The following is a 19,170-nucleotide window of genomic DNA, read 5'->3' as shown; positions in this document are numbered from 1 at the left end:
TATTTTGTCTTCTAGTGTTCCTTCCTTGGGCCTATTTTGTCTTTTAGTGGCACTTAATTGGGCTTTTTTGTCGTTTAGTTGCCGTCATGGCCTATTTTGTCTTTTAGTGATTCTTTTTCGGCCAAATTTGTCGCTTAGTAGCCTATTTTGTCTTTAGTGTGCCGTTGGGGGGCCATTTTTGTCGTTTAGTGGCCTTTATTGGGCTTCTTTGTTCTTTTTTGCCTTCATTGGGCTTATTTTGTCATTTTATGATTTACATGGCCTGTTTTGTCATCGAGTGACTCTTCTTTAGGATTACTTTGTCATTCAGTGGCCCTTCATTGGGACTACTTTATCGTTTAGTGGCCATTCGTCGGGCCCATTTTGTAGTTTACTGGCCCTACATTCGGCCTATTTACCTTGTATGGGTTTTCCAGTGGGCCTTTTTGATCGTTTATGGTTCATTCATTGGCCCAATTTTGTCTTGCATGGGGCTTTAGGTGTCCTATTTGGACGTTGATAACAAACCTTAAACTTGACGACGCCCAATTCAGTATTGCTGGTCGGAATTATATCCAAGTAATAACTACAATCTGCAGCACTCAAATAAAAGAATTGATATTACACAGACTTGTTTTGATTGAAATTAGATCAAATTAGTCAAAAAAACAAAAGGGAAATTTGAGGCGAACCTGGGAAAAAAAAAAACAGTTAAACAATTAATAAAATAATATCAAGACTCAAAAGTTGAGACAAAATTAAACAATTAGAACCATCAGAAATAATATCGGAATAAAGACTGAAATAAACCAGATGGTCGGTGTGCAAAATAATATGTTGAACCAAAGCAGAACTACTGAATGTGCAAGTGTACGACACAACAAACATTAGAAAGTCGCACTGACGAACTAACTGACAAAAAAAAAATCATTGCACGTCTCTAGAAGAAACATCAATCCTAAAGAATTACCTACAAAATAAAAAGCTGGCATTTCAGGAACGATAATGTTTTTAAAATGTGGACAAACTTGAAAGGTAGTTATATAAAAGCATATCAAAAAAACCATAGAATAAAAAAATTAAAGTTAAAATGCAACAAGTGGGAATGATAGGAAGAACAGTTTGTTATGTCAATAACAAAAAAGAACATAGAACAACAGGTTCTTTTATTTAAAATGCAAGCTGCTGCAACACATAGGAAGAACGTTTGGTGTGGGATAACCACTGAATGTTAAAGATCGCAAACCAGAACACAACATCCTGAAGAAACATTTTAAAATACTCTATTACTACATTTGTACATTCATAACTTCGTTTTAAACACCATTTTACTACCAAAAAGAATACCTGCCAATACACGGAAAACAATTAAACAGAAATTATATACGTCTTATATCTTCCAGCTTGTACACAATCCAAAGGTATTGTCAATAGATAACAAAATGTGAATGCTAAACAGCTACAATGAGAAATTATATCAAATTAAGATTGTTATGTACCAACTACAACTGGGAAATATAACAGAACACCAGAGAGAGAGAGAGAGAGAGAGAGTGAACAGACTTCTAAATTTATAACTGCCAATATATTCTCGGTATATATTTGACAATGTGGGCAGATAAATTTTAGTTCTACGAATTTAACTGCTTCAAATTTTATTTCCATGGTAATAACCTATAAACATTGCTTGGGTGCATAGATGCAAAAGCAAATACTGAGAACTTCTCAGACTCCTTGCATTCTCATCCTAACTTGAAAAGTTGAGAAGGGGAGAGTCTAATTAAAACACTCAGATTACTGACATTGCCTAGAACATTGTGTGCGACAATATTCGAATAATGCACTAACCCATTTATGATTTTTTACGTTCTAACATTGAGAGTTAGAGAAACCCCATCATCCGATGTTCTCTTTTTGTCAGAACATCAAGTTGCCGAACAGTCTAGTTATGCATGGTTAATAGACCACCCGATATTGCTACAAATGATTACTTTTAAATTCACCACGCCACCGTGTATCACTGATGTAATGTCACAATGTTCCCGATTCCACATGTAAGATACCGTCCCCCACTACCTCATATCAGAATACATCATTCAACAAAAATTTGCTATTTCAAAGCGCTCCCATAATGTGTGTCAATTTTGCTTTTGTCAGATATATCGTTCAATTTTTCAACAATACTATGCTATTTGTCTCTGGAAACTTATTTTTATTCATTTTGTTTCCATTTAAAAACAAAAAATGAAATTTTACAAAAGAAAAACATACATCCACATGCTTGAATGAGTAAGGAGTAAAACCTTAAGGATATGGAAGGTCCACTGTCAGTGCCTCTATCAGTCCACATCGCACCCTATCGCAACTTGAGCAAGCAGACAGGGAGTGTACCTGGAATGGAAGCAAACAGCGAACGCATTAATGCATTAAATTAAAGACCGACCTACTAATTAATTCCTCAGGCATGTCGCTCTATCAAATAAAAAACAATGATCTCAGTAAACCCTAAATTTCAAAGTCAACTTTGACGGGTCCTGGAAACCCCATACCTAGCCCCATCAGATCTCTGGTCTTGGTGTTAATTACTACGCGATTTCAACGGTGAGCTCTTGAACGGATCCGATCGTGGATCAATGGCGTTCATCGAGGCGTTAAACTTCGCAAAACAAGAATCGCATTGGAGGAGCTTTTCTTCATGCCCCGTCGTCTCTCTCTTTCTTCACGCTCATGTCTCTGATCTACAGCGAAGGCTCCGATCACAAAGACAATGCCATTGTTAGGGTTTCCAGACCTTCTCTGTGTTTCATCTCTCTCATTTTCTCAGATCTGCTCTCACTCGCGTTTGGGACTCTGAGGGCACGAGGGTTAAGGTTTTATCATTTGCGAGATCAGGCGCCTTTTTGGTTAAGAAGGTTTTCTTCTTCATACGATGTCGTTTCCTTTTGTATTATAATTTAGAATTTATAGAGTTAGTGGACTGGACTGGTTTGCTTAATTGCCTCGACCCTGGACTCGGCCGCGTGTCCTCACTTTCAATTCGCATTGGCCCATCCCTTCTTCTCTTTTTTTTAGAACTTGGCCCATCCTCTTGTATTAGTCCAGAAAATGTCTGCCCGCTCGGTTAAATGTCCGTATACATTCCTTACTTGCAACAAAATAAAATGTAATGGATTTGAAATACTTGCAATGACAACCCTTTCTTGTTATTTTCTCGAACCAAATTGTTTGCCCACTCTATCAAATGTGAATTCATTTTGGCTGCCTCAATTCGACGTTCATGGAATCATTTTTGAAGTATATTCATTCTTAAATACTCCATAAAATTGGTAATAGGTAGTTTACGAGCATCTCTAGTGATTGAGTTGAAAAATTCGGCAATATTTATTGTCATTAGGCTGTACCGCTTCCTATTAAAGTGTGCACGAGCCCACTTTTCATATCCAGCCGCATAAGATAATGACCCACTTTATAATCAACATTAAATATTTGCACCATAAGATGATCAAATGCGTGAACAAGATATGCATCGACACACCAACTTCAAATCTTTCTTTATTGGATCTCTTCACTTTGAACTCATAATTTTTTGTCATAGCATCAATACCCAACTTTATGTTTATATCCTCCTTAGTCTCATGCACTTGACCTACATTTATATCTGCACTTGAGTTGCATAGCTATGTCATGTCTGATCCATTTACATAATTTTTATCCTTGTTCCGAGCATTTGGTTTGTTGGGGTTGGGTTCATCAGAGTGCACATTGATAGCTGGAACATCATCACATCCCATGTTTTCACGAGACAAGTCATTGAATTCAACATTATCTTGGAACACATTATCAACCTCTACATGTGGCATATCCTCAAATTGCATGTTCTCACAAAGCAACTCATCTAGCTGTGTTGTAGTGTTTTCCTCTTCATATTTTGAGTCCTCAATTTCTGCATTTCCCAAGTCATTTTCTGAATCATGGTATTGATCATTATCTTCTAAATCATCTTGAGTACCCAAATTGAGGTCTATTGGCATTGGCTGATTGCTTCCACTTCCATAAGAAAATATTTTATGCTTCAATGTAATGCACAACGAAATATTATAAATCCTTGAAAGACTTTAAAAAATAAAAGCTCTCAGGTCACCATCATGAACTATTTCTGCAGGCCATGCACTTTTCATTGCATTGTATATGACTTTCATATTTATTTCATACTCATTTTGATCCACATTTACAATGTCATATGCCTTATTCTGAAGCTCTTCTATCATAATTTTATCTTAAACAAGTAGTCCTTTAGTTTTGCAATTTTTATACATTGAGTTAACCCACTTCCTACCGTAGTTAATCAAAATTGTCAAATTATACATTATCCTGAAAGGTAAGCCAACATAATATATAATACATTACACATTGAGAAAACAATGTCCATACCCTAATATATATATATATATATATATTTGTCAGAATAGCAAATATATATATATATATGATTTATCTATGATGATATCAAATATTAATTGTGCATTAATGTTATTCAGTAAGTTAGAAGGTAAGAGTATTAATTAATCAACCACAACACTTGTAAATGACTCATTTTTATATTTTCCAGTTACAAACAAAAAGAAGTACAAATAAGACCATAAAAGTTATTGGTCTACACAAGTGCAATACAAATAAGACTACAAATGTGGAGAACCAAAAGTAAACGTAGTTGACTAAATAGAGTTATGTATTTGATCTATACTATAGTCTATGTAAAAGCTTTTACACTATTATCCATGAGATCAGTCCCAAGTTTGTATAGTGTTCAAACTTCTACTATAATAGGCTTACTTCTTCCTAAATTTATTAGTTTTTGTTTTAATTTTAAAATTTGTGGAACTTTCATGACATAACAAGTTTTGAGATCGAGAACAGAGAATAGAAAGTAGAACCCACTCCCCCTCCCCCCTCCCCCCAAAACACTATCACACCATCAAAATACACCTAAACTGATGAATATTTCAATTTCTTGTTCCTACCAAGCCAAAGAAATGAAGAAACAATTAAAAGAAAGAAGCAACTACACGAGTAAGCACAAAATATGCAGAAAGAAAACAAAAAACATCATTCACCAATAGTTCGACCAAGGCTACAGACGTGCGTGTGATTCCAAACTTTGTGTAGTAGGGTTTTGCTTTTTAGGTTTATGTGGGTTTTAATTTTTAAGAGCATTTGTGTCTATCTAAGTGAGTTTTTTGCAATATTTGAAAGATTTTATAAAAACTGACATTTTTGAAAATGAGATGTATATTTTGGCTTTTTTTATTATATAAAAACTCTATTTTATTCGTATTTTTCACCAACTTCTCACGCTCTTATCACGTGTGTTTAAGTAATATCAATCAAGCACACGTACCAAACCAACCACACACAGACAGAACACAAGTGACAGAACAAGAAGACGAAGAAGAAAAAGAAGATGATGCCCAGATGCTCTGTTCAATCGAATGATGTTCAGCTATTCCAGAGCTTAACTGGGCTTCAACAGCTTGCCGAAACCCACCGTTTCAAGGTTCGCACTTCGCATTACCACCTAATTTCGCTTTCTTAGGAACATTTATTTAATTAAGAGAAGAAAATAAAAAGACAAGAATTTTCACTAGAAAGAGAAAGAAGCTGGGTCGTTAGTCCAATCTCTCTGTTTTCATTTACTCTGATGATTCATTTTTCTTTAAAAATTCAGATTTTCAAAGAAAACGAGTCTGAAAACCTTTTGTCCTAGCTTGATCCAAGTCTTATACATAATTAAGCTGCCTGACTTAATGTAGTTTCAAGATGATTACTTTATGAACTCGAACTGACTTCATAAGCTTTGTAAATCTTCAAAGTACACATATTCATATGTCTGGTGATGTTTGTGGTGCAGGCCTGGTTCTTAGATCAGTTTGGAGTCCTCCATGACGGGAAGCAGCCTTATCCTGGTGCAATCACAACAAGTACGTTTTCATCTGTTAGTTTAGGCATTTGGGTAAGCTTTTGTTTTAGTTGATACCCCATAAGTCTTTCTATTTTCAATTAGCAATGCGGCGGTGCTTATTCTATAACCTTGTTCTTGTTTAACAGTAAAAAACCTAGCAAGTAGTGGAGCAAAAATGGTAATTATAAGTAATTCCTCAAGACGCTCGTCTACAACCATGGAGAAATTGAGAAGCCTTGGGTTTGATCCTTCTCTGTTTGTCGGAGCCATCACGAGTGGAGAATTAACTCATCAGAACTTGCAAAGGTTGGGCACCATGTATTCTTTGTAAAATGTTAAAATCATCTGAGGTTAGATTATGCATTCGGTGTTCTTTCTCCGATGATGGACAGGCCAGACTAGTTTACAGTTTGCCTTTGATGTAATATTATCAACTTAATATCTGCCAGTTTCTCTGCTTAAAACTGTTTGACTAGCATGTAGGTATTCCAAAAATATGGTAACAATTGTGCTGATTTGCATTGATATCACCATGAACTGTTTCATTTCTGAAGTTTAAGCTCAGTATCATCCAGAAAGAGAACCTTTTTTTTTTTCCTTCCAAATTTCCTATATGCGAAAGAGTCCAACTTTTAGGATTAGAAGTTTATGAAACTGATGTTTCTAAAATTGTTTCTAAATTTGTGCTGCCTCTACTTTATATGTTAAATTGTGGAGCCATGGTTATGCAGATTTTCATGATAAAAATATTAGTTCGAACATTTTGTTTAAAATGTTATTTTGCATAACTGTTAAGTCTCTCATCATTTAATTATTTCTATGCCACCTCTATCTGCTTTTCGGTTTATGCATTTTTTTTGTATTCAATCTTTCTGTCCAGCCTTTCTCTTTTATAGCAGTAGGCTCTACATGCCTCTATTGAACAGAGAAGTGGAATGCTATGTGTTCCAAGAACACTTTTTTATTATTATCTTATTGATGTATCTACTAGGATTCTTGTAACTTCTACTGTATGTTGTTATGAAAAAGGAGAGATGATGCTTGGTTTGCAGCACTGGGAAAATCTTGCATTCATGTGACTTGGAGTGCTCGTGGTGCCATATCTCTTGAGGTACAGCCATTGTTAACTTTAGAGACCCTTTTTCTCCATTCCTCCAGTTAATCCCACTATCTTGAAGGAGTATCTGGGGCCTCTCTTTCTCCCCTGCCTCCTCCCCTAGCTCATTAAGATCCTATTTGAATGTTGAGGCGTAGTGACTTTACTTTTCAGAAAGGCAGGGGAAGATCATCATTTAGGTCATTGGTTTTAAGAAAGAAATCCTTTACAGGCAAATATGATTTGTAGAAGATTCAAGCTTGAAATAATTTTTTCCTTTTACTTATTTCCTTATGTTATTTGATCCAGTTTTAACTGTAAAACTGGCTTTATCAATCTCTTGTAGGGCCTGGGATTACAAGTTGTGGAGAATGTTCAGGATGCTGAATTTATTTTGGTCCATGGTACCGAAGCCTTAGGGCTTCCTTCTGGTGATGCGCTTCCCATGAAACTTGAGGAACTGGAAAGTATATTGGAACAATGTGCTGCTAAACACATCCCTATGGTGGTAGCCAATCCAGATTTTGTGACTGTTGAGGCTAGAGCCTTGCGTGTAATGCCCGGTAAAACTTCTATTTTTGCTAAACACAACACCCATATAAATGGATATTTTCACAATATTTAGAAGGGCATATATGACTTACTAGGCTGGTCTTATATTTCCCTAAAGGCAAAAGCAACATCATGTGAAACTTAATCAATTGACTTTGAACTCGGATCAAATGATTTTATTACTGTTGTGTTTCACATGATGTTAATTCTAATATTGTTTGCTTACGTGTGCCTCATGTAAATAAATTTTCTATTAGGGACTCTGGCTGCCAGGTATGAAAAGCTGGGGGGTGAAGTGAAATGGATGGGCAAGCCTGATAAGGTGATCTAATGACATTGCTCTCTGGTTACCGTTGTCAACATCATTATATGAATAACTTTACCCTTAATATATATTGCTTTACGAACTAGACTCACATTCTTGCTCTAGGTTGCATTGCATCCAAGTATGTAAATATGCTCAAGATACTGAGCTTGCGATCTATAACCCTTGTATAAATTTTATATATATATATATATATATGGTGCTCCCTAGCATAAAATTTTCCATTCACCGCTGCTTGCAATGCACAGTTTCTCATATTGTAGTTTCCTAAGCTTGTGGAATCTTTATTATTTTTGCATTTTTGCTTATCAGTGCTATGCAAGTAAGATGCATTGAGTTATTTAATGGTTTTAATATGTTACAGAGTTAGCAAAGTTTTAGACTGACCAGTTTACACCTTTGTGGCATTTTACACAGGTCATCTACAAATCAGCAATGGCGTTAGCTGGTGTAGACCCTGTTGATTCTATAGCAGTGGGTGATTCTCTTCACCATGACATTAAGGGTGCAAATGCAGCTGTAATCCAATCAGTTTTTATCACAGCTGGGATCCATGCAACTGAACTTGGACTCAGTAGTTTTGGAGACGTTGTGGATATATCTTCTGTGCAAGCTCTTGCTTCCAAATACGATGCTTACCCATCATACGTGTTACCTGCGTTTACATGGTAGAATAGAATCGCGTTGTAAAGATTTGCTTTCTTCCAACAACTGCAGGGAAGATGACTAGTTATTATTTGGAATTGGAGCAAACTTATATTTTAGCTACCATTGTTTGAGACCTGCTTATACCATTGGAGTTTGTAATCTGGCTCTAACGAATAAATGAAGATCAATTAGGAGTTTACCCTCTTAAACCGATTCTGAAAGTATTCAGCAGTTCCATTCAGCTTTATGTTTCAAGAGATTTTCCAAATGCAATGAACCAAATGCGAATCTTTCGATTCATTTGGATATCTCATGCTCAGTATGGATCATCTTTCAATTGATTTTCAGGTTATAATTTCCAAAGGAAAAAGAAAATAAGATTTATTATTATTATTGAGGTTAACTTGTGGTTTGGTGGTAGTAACAAGAAGAACAACACATAATATAGTGGAAAATGTTAGGTATATATGTTGATGCATTGATAATAGAGAGGAAAATAAGCAAATTTGTTTGTAAATGAGGAAAGGACTTGTTCATTGGATAATCTTGTCTGTCTAGAAATTTATACAAGAACTGATAACTAATTTGTAAGAGAAGACAATCTTTAGTAGCGTAGCTGAGCTAGGCTAGGCTAGGCTAGGCTCCCTCCTCCTACATCGATCTCTTATTACAACAAAACACAACAGAACAGAACAGATAAAGGGAATCAGGATAGTGGTGGTGGCTGGTGGTTTGGGGTGGTGATAGGATAGGATAGGAATCGGGATAGAAAGACATGTTTGATAAATCTTCTTGTTTGTTTGTTTGATTGATCGATATTCAACAAAATTCACAAACGCACGCAATAACACGAGCATTGTGTTTTTCGGGTATACATTGAGCATGGCTTGCCGGCATCTTTCAAAACAGCGTCTGTGACTCTGTGTCTGTCTTAGTGGCGCCGCAAAAGCCATTAAACATCATAGCTGGACATGCACGAGGGTACCTGGGTTCTTGTATAACAAGTTAACAACAACATATCATTAGATATTATATTAATTTCAACATCATCGTCAGTTTCCGAATAATCAATCATCTTTAGTAAGTATAACTAAGTAATCGTCGAATTTCCTTGTATTTTTTGTTTTGTTTTGTTTAAACAAAAAACTAAACAAGTACAGAATTTGGAGTAGTATATATATATAGCATGCATAATGCATTGCCGAGACAAGACTCAAAACAGGATTAAAAAGCAAAGCTATAGGTACCAAGCAAGGAAAACCTAACCAAAACCAACCCAGCAGAAGCAGACTATGAATATTCCAGGAGGAAGAGGAAGACTATGAATATAAACCAAGAAATTCCGCCGCTAGCGCTAAACCCTATAATCAAAATATAAAAAACTTGTCGAATTGGGATGATGAATAAGTGGTTGTTGCTTGCTTCATCGATTGATGATTTGGTTTTTCTTGTATTGTAATCCTTCCTTACTTTCTTTGGGTTTGATTTCAGGAGTTTTTTTCTTCATTAACTATTGGTAATTGGGCTTAGGGTGGGTTGATAGAGGGATGTGGTGTGGCGCCGAAAAACCAAACTCAGACAGACAGTTTGTAAAACGAAAAGGAAATGGTGGCACCAAAACAAGGCACGTCAGGCCTATCTATCAAGAATGAATACAAGTAAGTAGGCCCCCCTAATTGGCAATGGCTGAAAGACCAAAACGAAATGAGGCAAAGCGCAAGCGACAAGGCCCAAAGAAAGAAAGAAAGAAAGAAGTAACTGCCAGCCACAACGCCCACAACTGATGAGTTGCTTCTTTAATTAATACAAATGACTGCGTTTATTTCTCAAGGGTGAGGTAAATTTATTGCTCAAAAGAATGACAATGGGTACAAACAGTCTGACCCCTAAACATAGAATCTTCTAAGAGAGCAGTGTCCTCAATAAAATCAGGGGCACTTCAAATCATACCGAATTCATAGATATGAGCCCACAATTTTATTTTATTTTCAGAAAGAAGAAGTTTTTAAATAATTTATTAATCTTCAAGGTCGAGGACGTTATTTTTCTTCATATTTACATATAAAATGCAAATTATGTTTCTAGTTACAAGTTAACAAATGTATGTACGATAAGCAAGCACATGGAATTCCAATTATTGTCCTTCATATTTACATATAAAATGCATTAAGACGGTAATTATCCTAATTAAGTGAAAACATCGAAATCAAATTCATAAATTCAGAAAAGAAAAAAAGAAAAAAAGAAAAGAAAAGGGAGTGGCGTAGACATGCTAATTTTGTTGCAGAAATTGAATAAAATGGAAAATAGAAGTTTCGTTAGATCTGTTTGACAAATTGACACTGACCAAAATGGCACAAAAATAAATAAACAGAAACACAACACAATCTGAAACTAAATATATAAGAAGCGCACCATTATTAAATCAATTCCACAGGTCAAGTTCCATAACTAGAATCAATTTTATTATACTCTCTCCTCTACGATCATCAACCATACAAACAACAAACACTTTCTTTCTTTCTTAGCTTATTAGGGCTGAGCCTGAGAGCTTCTCACTGCCATTACTACAAAATCAACAAACAAACAATCGATATCGTATCGATCAAACCGAAAATGGAGGCAAGAGGTTCGGCAGCTCAATCGGCCGACACCGTCATGTCAGAGGCGGCCCCACCACCGGCACAAGCCGACTCTACCCACCCACAGCAACATCCTCCACCACCGCATCCGGTCATTCCCGGAGTCGAGAGCATTCCGGCCACGCTGAGCCACGGCGGCCGATTCATTCAGTACAACATTTTCGGCAACGTCTTCGAGGTCACCGCCAAGTACAAGCCCCCTATCATGCCCATCGGTAAAGGCGCATACGGCATCGTTTGGTCTGTCTCTCTCTGTTCATTCTTCCATTTCCATTTCCTTTTCTTTTTCTGTTTCTTTCTCTTCGCGTTATTTGTGTTCTATATAAAATGAAAATTGAAAAATGAAAACGAAAGATTCATAATTTGGGGAAATTTGATCGTATAACTTACTAATCTTGAAAATTAACAAAAACATATACAGTTCTGCTTTGAATTCGGAGACGAACGAGCACGTTGCGATAAAGAAGATTGCAAATGCGTTCGACAACAAGATCGATGCGAAGAGGACTCTGAGAGAGATCAAGCTGCTGCGGCATATGGATCATGAAAATGTTGTTGCAATTAGGGATATAATCCCTCCACCGCGGAGGGACCAATTTAATGATGTTTACATCGCATACGAGCTAATGGACACTGACCTCCATCAAATCATTCGATCCAATCAAGCACTCTCCGAGGAGCACTGTCAGGTTCTGCTTCTTCTTCTTCTCCTCTTAATATGAATATCAATTACCTAATGCTAAGTCTGTAAATAAGGTTTTAGTTGAGACAAAGAGCATTCTTTTGTGTTGTATTTGTAGCGAAGATGAGTGTCTTGGTATTCTTATGTGGTATTGGTTATTTTGTACCATTTCTGGTTACAAGTCTGACAAAAGACAAGTTCTTTGCCGCGTCTGCATCTTTTTCTCAACAATTTGGACAGTTGCGGAGCAAAAAACATTCCTCTCGCTGTTCTCATTGATAATGATAAAAACTGATTAGAACAGTTGCTCCTTGTAAACAAGAGTTCTTGAGTAAACTTGAAATTAGACTTCAAGCCTTTTTCTTTTTCACCTATGCTGTTTGTTTTCCTTGGGGGCATTGGTTTGAAAGCTAGATTTTTCTAGTTCCTATCAAAAAGCTATTATCACCAGGTTGTACATTACATTTAGGTAATAAGTTTCCTGGGATCTTTGGCAGAATGTGTAGTTATCAGTTCTTATGTGCTTGGGTCTATAAAAGCAGGTGCAAACATCCTTATGGTTATATTGTGCTACATATCCCCACCCGCACCCCACCAAATGCATCTCCTTCATCTAAGTTCAGAGTCTTTTTCTTTATGTTAGTTGTCATTAAGTTCTGGTTTTAATCTCTGACCATATAGATCAGACTCAAGATCAAATAATTACTGTTTTTTCCTTCTTCTTTTTCTTCCTTTTCCGTGCAGTATTTCTTATATCAGATCCTCCGCGGATTGAAATACATTCACTCTGCAAACGTTCTGCACAGGGACTTAAAACCTAGCAATCTTCTCCTAAATGCCAACTGTGACTTAAAAATATGTGATTTTGGACTAGCTCGAGTCACCTCCGAGACTGATTTTATGACTGAATATGTTGTTACAAGATGGTACCGTGCGCCAGAGCTTCTGTTAAACTCTTCAGATTACACTGCAGCTATTGATGTATGGTCGGTCGGTTGTATTTTCATGGAATTGATGGATAGGAAGCCATTGTTTCCTGGCAGAGATCATGTGCATCAACTTCGTCTGCTTATGGAGGTAACTTAAATTATATTTGTCTGGTCATAAATCATTTGTTTCCGCGAACCAAAGATCATCTGATGGATGATTACTTTAAGAAAGAAATATCATAATTATTTTTCATGGTACAGGGTCCTTAAATAGCATTATTAGCACTCCTCATTGACATTATTGTTAAATTTTAGGTTTTTTCTGTGGTCATGAATAATAAGCATGTCTCACATTAGGACCATTTGGTGTTGAATAGGGAATTTGAAAATCTTCATGTTTCTAAAATCGTACGTTTGTAGTGTAGATATCTATGAATCAGTGTGGTTAATCATCACAACTCCTTGCAGCTGATTGGCACCCCATCAGAGACTGAGCTGGGGTTTTTAAATGAAAATGCTAAGAGATATATTCGGCAGCTTCCTCCGCACCGTCGACAGTCATTGACTGAGAAGTTCCCTCACGTCCATCCTTCAGCTATTGATCTTGTTGAAAAGATGTTGACATTTGATCCTACAAAGAGAATTACAGGTAAGTTGCCTTTACTCGAATGATCACTAGTCCGATTAAAAAAATCAGAGTATCTGTAATCTGTATTTCTTATGTGCTTTATTGGCTCAGCATTACTTGTTTCTGCCTCCTGTTTAGTATGCCATGTTCATATGTAGTCAAAAGAGTGGATCTACTACTCCCATGTGGATCTTGCACGAGTACATCTACAAACTCCACATTCTTCTCTTTTCCATACAACTTTCGAGCTAAAACAGCAAATCCTTTGCTGAAGTTTAGATCTCCCAGTATCTTTATTAAAACATCTTCTTACACGTGGAAGGCCAGCTTTCCACTGCCTTTCCTTAAGCTTAATATTTTGTGTGGGTATGATTTCCACAAGAGAATGATGCTTTAGCAGGAGCTCCTACCTTTCATGCTGTCATCCATGGAATCAACCCCTTTTTACCTTTGAACACCTTATAGTAGGTTTTCGTCTCCAATTTCTTCCTTGCTCTCGTATGAAGGACATAATCACCATCAACATTTTTAACCTCTATAGTTGGGAACAGAGAAATTATTGATGTTACACTTCCGATGCTACTTTTTGGATATATTTTTTCAGTTTAAAAATTGATCTCAAGCTATTTACCATGCTTACTTTCATAGGTTGGCTGGAACTGTAAAAGTTAACATGTGAGCATTTATGTTGATAGTCTTACATTCACATTAGTTTTGATGCTCAAATTTCTTGAGTTTTCCTTACGTTACAGTTGAAGATGCCCTAGCTCACCCCTACTTAACATCTCTCCACGACATCAGTGATGAGCCTGTTTGCATGACTCCCTTCAGCTTTGACTTTGAGCAGCATGCACTGACTGAGGAACAGATGAAAGAGCTGATCTACCGAGAGGCACTTGCATTTAACCCCGAGTATCAGCCACAATGAGAGGAATCATGCAATGCAATTGTGGGTTTTCATCTATGTTCCGTTTGTTTGGTCATCATCGGATTTATTTTTCATGTAAATATGTTCCATCCAGAAGTGGAAAGGTTCTAGATTGGAATTATTTGATTAACTGGGAACAACGGTAATGTGTTTGTATCCGCCAGTTTGCTTTCTATTGATCTATCTAATTGTTGAATTGGGCATACTGCTGATGAATTAATATGTTATTTTCTTCAACACGTTTGCTTCCTAAAAATTGAGAAGTAATAAAGATCTATCTCTATCCTTGCTTCATTTATCCTTACCTTGTTAATCATTTTCATGGCGCTCAGGTTTTATCTTTCCCGTGTAAATCTCTCATGGAGTGACATCTCTGTCCCAATGACATCATAGGTGGAATATTAATGAAATAGAATCATTTCGAGGTTCTTTGTGAAGTGGAGAAAGCCACTATGAAGAAGTTGTAGGGCTCACAAAATACACTGGTTAGGATCGCGTCGTGGAGGGTAACTGGCTAACCATTTCTACTCACTTAAAAATTCCCAATTGGTGCCACTGAGGTATGGTCCAGTGAAAAAACGACATTTGCTTGCAAACCAGTGGTATTAGGTTCAAACCCCATAGCATAGTGTGTGCATGCGAGAGAAACATCCTAAACCCTAAAAATAAAAAATCCCCAATTGGTAATTATTATCCTTTCGCATATTGTAAATAGTTTTTCACTGTGTTTCTAAACATCCACTTGACGAAAACCAAAACGGGCAGCGAGCCATGTTATGAAATTGCAATGGCAGCATCAAATTGTTGCAGAACCTCCCATTTGGAAAACCCTGGGAGAGTTAAAATGACTCCATTTTTTCTCACATAAGGCTTTATAATCCTGTTACATCAAATTCTTTTCATACAACTGATTATACCGAATGAGATGAATAAACCAAACTACTCTACCATAGGAAGCAACCTCATCAATGATAAGGCAACTAAATATATCGTGTAGAGAAACAACGGGATTCTTATAGGGAAGAAGGAAACAATAAAGAACAAACTCATCTCAAACTAATCTCCTATTGTAGGAAGATACACGACAAAAGCTAATGTAATGTTGTTAGCTCTTCACGCTCCCAAAGAATCTTGAAAGTGGCACAGGACCATCAGCCTCGTCATCGTCACTGCTGGAGTGTTTGGTCCTTGACCTGTGCTTCTTTTCCTTCTTTGTTCTCTTAGACCTGGACTTGGATCTTTTCGAATCTCTCTCTTCTTCTTCACTACTGTAAGATTCTGAGGATGAACTTGAGGAGCTAGACTCTGAAGATCTCCTTCTTGAATGCTACAAAGCACAAAGTGAAATGAGGAAACTTCAGATTTTAATTCTCTTGATTGAGGTATTCAAACTACCATTCACACTCGCACCTTGTTCTCTCACACTTTAAAATCAAAAGATTTTATAATTTTTAAAGCAAAAACAAGAGGAGTGCATGAAGCTTATAACATTGCCCTCAAAAGAAATAGGTAACAACCAAATAATGGAAGTGCTACCCAAAATTGATCAGCATGACAGGTCACTTTTAATGAACTACAAATGAAGTACATATACTTTAGCACATTTCAAATAATGGAAGTGCATAAGCTTCATTTAAAACTAATAATCTTTATGGCTTATAAGTTCACAAACTTAAGAAACTATGTAGTAAGAGCAGTAAGGAAAATTTTGACAAAGGGTGTGGCCTTATCTTTACTGGATGTACATATATCTTTATTACTTAGTACCATAATTTAACAATTCATGCAAGCATTTTTACCTCTAATGCACATGTGTTCAATATGGGCAAACAATTAAAACACACGCACACTCAACAACAACAACAACAAAAAGTTGCAGGCAAAAGGTACCTTTCTCTTTCTGCTGCTGCGTTTCTTTAAATCTTTATCCTTCCTATCTGCAATGACATAGATTCACCTTCAGAAAAGAGGCTAGTAAAAACAAGGTAGAGGTTAGTATTTAAATTTCCATGTCCACGACACCAACCTTTTTTGCGATCAGACTTACTACTGGAGTGGTTTCTTCCATTGGCAAGCTTGCGAGCCCGTTCGGCATCCAGTTGAGCTCTGTATTCTCTCATCATTCTATCAGTGTCTTTTTCCAGTTCTCCCTTTCTAATTTCATCTTCCTAGTACAGCAATACATTAAGATTAACTGAAAATTTGGATGTAGTGCAGATGGCTAGAAATGCATATACCTAAAAAAAGATGCAAAGGGAGCAAATAGATAAGAAAACTAGATAAATGGGTTTATTTTAAAAAAACAATTCTGAAAATATTTCAAATTCGTCTCCTTAAAAAAATAAAAATAAAATAAAAATAAAAAAAATCAACAACACACCATATTCAAAGGGTTTTTCTTCTTTCAACAGGTACAAATTCTGTATATAAACTATACAGGAAGGTTCTTTCTCAAAAAATACAGGAAGGTAAGACATCCACAGAAATATATAGAGACAAATGAAACACAGAAAGAAAGAAAAAAAATTACCTTTTGCTTCTTTTTATACTCCTCCCAGGTAATGGTATGAGAAGTTTTGAGGCTAGCCAAACGAGCAGCATGCCACTCTGGTGAATGAAATGAACCATCCACCTGCGACAGTCCTCATCAGTGAAAGTACAGGAAAATAAAACATCCAGGATGCATGTATTTTATTGAATCATCAAGTCAATTCTCTAATAGAAAGATGAAACATACGTAAATCTCACCATATGTAGAAAACTACAGAGCCTATTATGATTAAAATCCATATCGGAGTAATGAAGTTCTCCACCAAATATTAAATTGGCTAAGAAACTACTGAGTTTAATTATTTTGTAACTCATTATATTTTTAAAGTAAAATTCCTGTACTAAACAATGTGCAAATCACATGCTTGTCAAACAATGCCAATGTCCACACTTTTATTTGACAATTGTTTGACCCCAAATGTGAGATTGGATTTTAGAGCACGCTCAAGTGGTAAGGTTACAGTAGGATTGTCTTAGGTTGAAAACTTGGAAAAAAAAAAGATTCAACAATTATCTTACAAGTTAAAATGGTACCCTACTTCAAATTAACATAGATTTCTTTCTGCATATATATACCCATAGAAGAAAATGGATACATGGGTGACGTGGAAAGTTGGGAATGAGCAACATGCCCTGTCTGACAACAACTGATATGGGTGGCATGGCATCTAACTGGGGAAATTTAGTTTCTTAAGATAGATTAATCATTATCATGATTCTGATAGAGTTATCCCGCAAAATTTCAGACAGGTGATTTGATTTGATTGGTCAGACTACTCCCATCCCATCAATTGTGAATAATCATAATCACTGAAACAAACCAACAAAATCCTACTTAGGATGCTACGCACACCCTCTACCTCTAAAAGAGCTTGATTTTTATCTATCAACACAGTCAACAGTGCTGTTCAACACTGGACATATTTATGCGAACAAATTGTATTGAAGAATTCATTCACTTGAAATTGGCCATAAATAATTCATTTTAAGGAACAACATCCAATCCAATCCTAGAGAATTAGATCCTATAACCAGAAATTGAGTAAACAGTCAACAATTACAATATACCCATTACGAACCAAGATTCAATCTTACAACTTACGAAGTTTCCTTGAAATCTACCCTAGCCACCAGAACCACAAATTGAATTGCATAGTAAGCGGTTAATTGAGAAGAAGAAACGCGAGCAATTAAGACAAATTGAAATGAAAATAAAGAAAAGAAAGAAGAAAAAGTAGAATTGAAATTGGATAGGGTAGTATGGAAGGGTACAAACCATGCCGTCTTCGACCTCATCAGGGCCAGCAGAGCTGGAGCCGAGCCTGGCTCTCTGCATAGCCTTGTAAGCTTGATTTTTGCCCATTTTGAAAGAGACCTAAAAAGAGAAATCAATGGAGAAAGGCCAAGAGAATCGAAGAAAACCCAGAAGGGGAACGAAGGAGAAGATATGAGTAGCTAGAGTATTAACGGTCGAAAAGCCATGCAGTGATAGAGAGAATTTAGGAAGAGAAACAAGTAGAGGTTGGGTTGGGCAAAGGTTTTTCAAAGACGAGGTGAGGGTCGCATGAATGTGATGTGATACAAGAAAGAAGAGGTGAGGGTGTGAGGCGAGGCAGAGCCAGCAACAACAACAACAACAACGTTGGGTGAGACCTTGAGACGTGTTGGATCTTGATTCGTCCGACCCGATGTTAATAATACACACCAATCTACCACCACCCTTTAATCTGAACCGTTCATTTTATTTCCGTGAGTTTTCTCTTCAAAATCAAGAGTTATATTAAAAGAGTATATCAACTAAATTAAATTCATTATAAGATGATATTGGAATATTAAGGGCATGTTTGGTATTAAACTTAAAAACAGAATTTGAGTCCAAAATAAAGAAAACTTGTTTGATAGCCCTATTTTTAAAAATACAAATTTATAAATAAACCCAATCCTATACATGTATTTATAAAAAAACTCAAATACTATTTAAACATAGAAACACACCCAAAATCAACAATTGTATATTTTTTGGATGTGTTTATAAATGGGTTTTGAGTGTGTGTAATGATGGGTTTTGGGTGTGTTTATAAAGTGTTTTGGGTGTTAGGTTTTTTTATAATTTCAGCATCCATTTTGGGTGTTTTAGTGAAACTCCCTTTTAAAAACTCAAACTCATGAACAACTAAAAAACACCCCAATTATTAAAAACAAAAAATATATGTTTTTTCATTTTGTTTCTAACAACCCACAAGTTCTTGAAT

The 19,170-nt window shown here is 36.2% G+C and overlaps 3 protein-coding genes and 1 long non-coding RNA gene across 5 annotated transcripts; 2 read left to right on the top strand and 2 right to left on the bottom strand.

Moving 5' to 3' along the window:
• Positions 1-1,128: 1,128 nt before the first annotated feature.
• Positions 1,129-3,044, bottom strand: LOC103341315 (uncharacterized). Its single transcript, XR_016122975.1, has 2 exons — positions 2,529-3,044; positions 1,129-2,370 (listed from the first exon to the last, which is right to left on the bottom strand). It is a non-coding gene; the product is annotated as an uncharacterized LOC103341315 (long non-coding RNA).
• Positions 3,045-5,373: 2,329 nt separating this feature from the next.
• Positions 5,374-8,768, top strand: LOC103341316 (Haloacid dehalogenase-like hydrolase (HAD) superfamily protein). Of its 2 annotated transcripts, none has more exons than XM_089042603.1 (7): positions 5,374-5,533; positions 5,888-5,957; positions 6,085-6,244; positions 6,971-7,049; positions 7,381-7,597; positions 7,844-7,908; positions 8,329-8,768. In XM_089042603.1, exons 1-7 carry the CDS (start codon positions 5,441-5,443, stop codon positions 8,581-8,583), a joined length of 939 nt encoding a protein of 312 aa, XP_088898729.1. In that variant the 5' UTR covers positions 5,374-5,440; the 3' UTR covers positions 8,584-8,768. The 2 variants fall into 2 exon arrangements, with proteins under 2 accessions (XP_088898729.1, XP_008243043.1); XM_008244821.2 differs by having other exon boundaries at positions 6,968-7,049.
• Positions 8,769-10,986: 2,218 nt separating this feature from the next.
• Positions 10,987-14,605, top strand: MPK10 (MAP kinase 10). The gene is made up of 5 exons (XM_008244822.2): positions 10,987-11,441; positions 11,623-11,890; positions 12,628-12,960; positions 13,281-13,461; positions 14,193-14,605. The coding sequence occupies exons 1-5, from the start codon at positions 11,176-11,178 to the stop codon at positions 14,366-14,368; spliced, it is 1,224 nt and encodes a 407-aa protein (XP_008243044.2). The 5' UTR covers positions 10,987-11,175; the 3' UTR covers positions 14,369-14,605.
• A 564-nt stretch (positions 14,606-15,169) lies between these two features.
• LOC103341318 (stress response protein) lies at positions 15,170-18,537 on the bottom strand. The gene is made up of 5 exons (XM_008244824.3): positions 18,195-18,537; positions 16,899-17,000; positions 16,395-16,536; positions 16,259-16,305; positions 15,170-15,695 (listed from the first exon to the last, which is right to left on the bottom strand). The coding sequence occupies exons 1-5, from the start codon at positions 18,279-18,281 to the stop codon at positions 15,474-15,476; spliced, it is 600 nt and encodes a 199-aa protein (XP_008243046.1). The 5' UTR covers positions 18,282-18,537; the 3' UTR covers positions 15,170-15,473.
• Positions 18,538-19,170: the final 633 nt, after the last annotated feature.

Source organism: Prunus mume, linkage group LG8, assembly GCF_029339155.1.
Source record: "Prunus mume cultivar Tortuosa linkage group LG8, ASM2933915v1, whole genome shotgun sequence".
Lineage (NCBI taxonomy): Eukaryota > Viridiplantae > Streptophyta > Magnoliopsida > Rosales > Rosaceae > Prunus > Prunus mume.
The sequence above is the reverse complement of the archived record's forward strand: the minus strand, read 5'-3'. Positions and strand labels throughout refer to the sequence as shown.